The 6,000-nt window shown below is 35.2% G+C and overlaps 1 protein-coding gene across 3 annotated transcripts in view; it reads left to right on the top strand.

The window, feature by feature from the left end:
- ANO5 (anoctamin 5) overlaps positions 1-6,000 on the top strand; it is a 94,801-nt gene that overhangs the window by 39,288 nt on the left and 49,513 nt on the right. For 2 of the 3 annotated variants that reach the window (XM_019551894.1, XM_019551893.1), the window contains one exon: positions 3,100-3,147. The exons of the other annotated variant lie outside the window; for it this stretch is intronic. In XM_019551894.1, the coding sequence (XP_019407439.1) occupies positions 3,100-3,147 (48 nt within the window). The remainder of the gene's footprint in view (positions 1-3,099; positions 3,148-6,000) is intronic. 3 annotated transcript variants of the gene reach the window in all.

The following is a 6,000-nucleotide window of genomic DNA, read 5'->3' as shown; positions in this document are numbered from 1 at the left end:
CTTTAGTTTATGACTTTGTGAAACAATAAAAGTTTTAAATTGAACAGGTCTGAGCCTGTGCTTAATTCAGTCCTATATAATTCGGCATCGAGCTCCCACACAAGTAATCAGCTGGAGTAAATTAGCATAGTTCTAATTTAATGAAGATTACCCTAAATGAGGATCTGGCCCATTGAATTCTTTGAGAATAACATGTGGTCAGTATCTTTTAGCATTTGTCCCAAGTAAAATATGGACAAACATGAAAGCAATAGGCATTTTGATAGTTCCTTCTGATAAAAACACATTTAATTCACACAACTATATTCAAGTAAATGCACAGTATTATTTTGCTTTGCTATTGTGAAAATAGATCACTTTAAAATAGTAATTTTTAATTTTGGCTGTATTTTAAAAAAGTTTTTGGACTTTTGCACAGCTACATCAAAATTATTTACAAAACCTTGCAAAAGGAATATTGAATGTCTGTTGAGTATTGTGGGTACTTAGGCCCTTGGCAGATGTTACACTTAAGACTTTATTAACCAGTTAATCATGTATTAAGTAGTAACCTGGCCACACATTTATGAAATTAGTGGTGTGATAAAACAGGGAATAAGCCATATTTTTTTGTAATAACTTTGTGTCTGGTTCCAATCTCACTGTAAATTGAACGTGTGGTTAGCGCCTCCTACCATGCACAGGTGTGCGTGGTAGGAGGTATGATTGTTGGGATTGTAGACCAGATCCCATCATGCCTTTAACTGAACATCTGTTAGTGACCATAGTATGGGATTTTCAGTGCACTCAACATCAACCTCCTATTGCTACACTAAAGTAAGTCTTTGAATTCCAAATGAGCAGTTAGATTATTGCTGGGTGTTTGTGAGAACCCCATTATTCTTAATATTTTTGTTATTGTGTTATACTACTGTCTAGAGAATGTCTACTGAGGTTTAAAATCCTCTTATAATGGGCACCATATGCAGACAGTGACATATGATAAATGTGGTCTGCCCATAATAAAGATGCCAGAATTTAAGTACTTGAAGAAAGGGTATTTTAGCTCCAGCACCATTATATTGCTTAACTGCAGTGACTTCAGTGAAAATATTTATATTTTACACTGGCACTGTTGGAGCAGAAGAGTTGGCCCCATCTTGATAAGAATGATTTTTATGTATATAACTGTTTCTACTGACCTGTCTATGCTATTGCATGCTTCATCCTACAGTGTTTCATTATTGTTCTGTATATTATAATTTTATTAGTGAGTTTTTTTAAAGTCAAAGATTTCATAAAAGACGACAAAACTGCCACAGAAGCCCCCAAAATTGAGACTGATATGTGACTTAAACCCCATATTTACAGCTAATCAGATAGGAAGAGAAGAGATAGGAAATGTGTGAGTGGGAGTACAGAAAGGAGAATCCAAAAGAAAAGCCAAGGAAATTGCAGAGACTTGAAAAAAGGAGGGCATTTCTCAAGTGAGAGGCTGACATTCTCAGGGGAATGAAGTAAAAAGCAAGAACAGGCACTTTCATTGTTCACAAAACTTGTACTGTACAGTATGAGGTTGATGTTTTAAAAAGTAAAACTTAGATCTTAACTGCAGCAGTTCAGTGTACTTCTTGATGCTTATTCCTTTTCAGTCAATGGGGATTTTTTTGCTGGTATCTACCTCTGCAGGATCAGTCCTCAACAGAGTTCAGAGTAGGTTAGCAGAATTCAAAGCAGGTTAATATGTGCATGCATAGTGTTTATTTGTATTTTCTCATCTATTCTTTTCCCCATGTAGAATTATGTGAAACAAAATAAACCTACTGATCTAAATAACCTTGTTTAAGACTCTGAAATGGAGATATGTTAAATCTCTGTCTGAACAAAATAGACAAACATGAATTTATTAGCAGAGAAGGAAACAGCCAATATTTGTTCCTTAATTTAACATTTCAACATGGACTTAACTAGTGTGTTTTCTTCAGATCAGTTATACGGATGGGTTTCTAATGCTTTTCCTGATAAAAGTAATTGAAAATATGAATCAACGTGTATTTTCAGGTTTTTTTTTTAAATTCTTTTTTCCCTGTCGATTAGCAATGCAGTGTTTTTTAAATTTGATTTTGACAATGAATTTCCCAGAATTCATCTTACATAATGTTATTAATATGACTGTAAAGAATTAATAACCAAGGTTCAATATGGAGTAACTAGGCTCACTCTGACTGGAATCAGTTAGTTTCATAGTCAAAACAAATGCCACATTTTCACATCCTGTTTCAGCTTTAGTTGCTGTATAGTATTTATTTCCTTCCTGATCCCATTGTTTATGTCCATCTGTCTGTTGTGCTTTTATATTCAGAAACATTTATAAAAATGAAGGCATGAAAGATGATCACATATTTCAAGTACTTGTCTCTGGTTATTTTCCAAACCATTGATATTTTCAATTATTTAGACCGATCTTTACATAGGCAGAGATGGGATAGAGTGGGATCGGGGCTGTGTCATTGTTTAAACTTGCCACCTCTGCATTAAAAACCAAATCATTTCTCTCATTGGATGTATTCTGATTAAGAGATGCTCATTGGATTTTGAGATTACATGGACTAATACCACCAAAGAAAGCACCATCATAGTTGGACCTGAATGCAATTGCAATGACATTTGTTATGTATATTTTACTGTAACCATTTCAAAAATAAAGTAGGAAAACCTTTCAAAAAAGGATTTTTCTTTTACCAAATGGTAGACTGCCAGCTTTAAGCTATTCAGTGCCCAATTCTCATTTTCATGGTAGAAATGTTGAAAAATAGTTGATGCCATTTTTGTAAAGAGACCCTTCTAGATAATTACAAATCTGTTAAAATCAGTGGTATACTGTGCTACATAAAAATCAGTGGTGATAATCCAGGCAGTCTATTTGTCTGAGAAAATAAAAATTGAGAAATGATTTATTTTGCACGCTGTTTTCTGGGGCTGAAATCCAGCAATCACTTAACACAGCTTGTCATAACAAACCAAGAGCTGCACTGTTTCTTTTAGTTTTATATTTGAACATCTTGCTGCCCTTGCATCTTCACTAACAACATTATGTCTCTCCCATAATGCCACTGGCAGGGGCTAAGCAGCACTGAGACTACTTTACTGATCCCTGATCATCAAGTGGTAAGCAGCAAGTGATATTCATGCTTTTTTGCATGGATCTGTGTGATGTCTTCTATTGCTTTATGCAAAAATATGTCCCCCCAAATTTTCCAGTTTTTAAAGCAAGCCATACTCTTTCTGCAGTTAACTATGTTTTCTGTAATGTGAAAACTGTGTAATGTTCTCACAGGAAATTGTGGTATCTCTCTTTTTTGTGTTTGGCTGTAATCTATAAACCAAGCATACCAAAAAGTTCATACAGTTCAATACAGATAAAAGTACATGTTTAATATTTGTGAAGAAAACTGGAAAGTTTAATTGTTTTTATAAAGGTATTTGATTTGATGGAAGAATGGGTGTAGTGTATGCTCCACTTATGGTGATATTAACATGCCTTGGTGTGTTTCTACTACTATAATGATCTGTAGAGCTCTGACAAGTCAAGCATGATGCGTTAAGGCAGGGATGGGCAAAATGCAGCCCGCAGGCCAGATGCGGCCTGCCAGGCCATTCTATCCGGCCTGCAGGGCTGCTAAACAATTTAGAAAATAAATATTTATCTGCCCCTGGCTGCCTGTCATGCGGCCTTCAAAGGCTTGTGAAAACTCAGTAAGCAGCCCTCCACCTGAAATAAATGCCCGCCCCTGCTTTAAAGCATAGTGTAAAGATTTAGAAAATAAACATTGATGTGATTTGAAATCTTTCATGTAATGGTGACTTATTGTAGTTAATTATATGCACAGGCTGAAAATGCCACCTCATTGAGACTGGAAAATTCTCAAACATTTTTTCAATAAATCACCAACTAAAACTGACAATGCACAGTTTCTTCATAAAGCAAATAAAATAAAATAAAAGTGTTGTAATATAAAGGGCTAACTACTGCTGAGATGCACTATAATCATATGCATGCTTATACTGGGCTCTTGTATCTTTTATATTAACACATTGTCAATGTAATGTATTTTTTACTTGGTATTTCAATGTCCCCACACCTAGCTAGTATTTCTATGGAATTAAACATTAAAGCAGAAGTCTTAAAATCTTTTAAAAATGTGTCTTAAGATATACCATCACTTCCTCCATCTTTCTAACTAGTTTGAAAATGTAAGAGAACTGTGCTGGAAGTACAGAAAAGGCTTCTAAAATTGTAACACTAAGAAGCAAAAGCTTTTTTATATGCAAAACAAAGTTGCACTTTTGTATATATCTGTACTATCTTCATGAAACATACTTTCAAAATCAGACGTGTAGCATTAACAAGGTTGTATATTACACTTTCTTGGCAAAGTAATAACCACCAGTTAAATTATATTGATTTCTTAAAGCAAGAATATGCTATAGGTTTGTATGTTAGATGAATCTCTGGTGTGAGGACTCCATTGAAGTTACTTCAGACATACCATCAATGAATATGGCTCCTGATTTTTAGTGGAATGCTTCCATATTTGCATATGTCATGTAATTGCACTTACAGGAGCTTCTTGCTCTTGGGAATAACTTTCATTTGACAGTATTTTTAGCATGGCAATACTTTAATCAGTATCTCTCTGTTAAAGAAAATTCTCTTCAACCAAAGCAGCTGATTTTTCCTGGATAAACATCGCAAAGAATGATTAAAAAGCAAACACAGTTTGAACTATAAGGGTTTTAGGTTTAAGCCACTGGATGTTTTTACCCTTCCAAGCTGTAGCTAATTCCTATATGGATTGCAGTTTTTTGTCTTAAATTTACATGTATTTCAGAATTCTCAAGGAATGGTTCGCTAATTTGTATGAATTAATGACTATTTTATAGTATAGTCTTTTAAAATTGTTATGATATTATCACAGGTAGCTAAAATATTGCTTAGATTTGGGATAATCACAGATGTGCAAGAAACTAACAGGCTAGAACTTGTAATTACAGTGTGTCAGAGCAGACTCGATTAAGTGAGGCGGCTGGAGCATAGTAATTACTGCACTCAAGCAGACTCCAGTGTCATGTGTATCGGTGTCCCTGTGCTGAAACATGGCAGCTGTGGTGCTTTAACTAAACCTCGTTTGACAAGCTTTAGTTAAAGTGCCCCCACCACCATTTTTCAGAGCAGGGATGTTGATACACAAATGTTTCAGGTGATTTAATTAGAGCAGTTCTAAGAGCTGCTCTAATTAAAGTGCCTTCCCCCTGACTTCCAAAGCACATGTATGAATGCCTTTAGAGTTTAAAGTTCTCCTAGGATTGTCTGTAGTCAGACAGAATTAAATCATATGGGGATTCTATAACAACTCCGTCTGATAAATTGTATTGAATGTTTTGTTTGGTTGTTTGTTTTAACTTATTTTTCCTACTGTAACATAGATAAAAGAATTTGGAGTAGATGACTGATATATTTGAGGTCAGAACTCTTTGCATTTTAGTAGCAGTTCATGTTTAGTAAATATTTATGACAGTCGGTCACTGTGTGAATCCAAGTAAAAGCCAAAGTAATTTTTTTGAAGCACCTTCTGTAGTGATTGTTTTGTGGTTGATACCATATCCAGCAGTTAACTTCCCCTCTCATAATTAGTGGTGGCTGACTTGTTTGAGTTGGTTATTGGGTCCACTCTAGGGACTAAGGTGGTCAGAACTTGTATACATCCTCTTTGGATGTGCAGCAAGGTTTTATATGGGTGCATTTTAGATTGCAATTAGTGGGGAGAAACCACCAGTCACCTTTACCCAAATCCACTGGGGCAAAAGCAAATGTGAAATAGGTTTGCAGTTGTCTTTGGTTTTAGGGGCAGACGGTATTTAATCCCAGTACCACAGTTCATCTTTTTTTTTTTTTAATAACCAGTTGCTTCTGGGTAAGGAGGCCCTAACTTGGGACTTCAGCTTATGCCTGATATGAGC

This window comes from Crocodylus porosus, unplaced genomic scaffold, assembly GCF_001723895.1.
Source record: "Crocodylus porosus isolate Cpor-Errol unplaced genomic scaffold, CroPor_comp1, whole genome shotgun sequence".
NCBI lineage: Eukaryota > Metazoa > Chordata > Crocodylia > Crocodylidae > Crocodylus > Crocodylus porosus.
The sequence above is the reverse complement of the archived record's forward strand: the minus strand, read 5'-3'. Positions and strand labels throughout refer to the sequence as shown.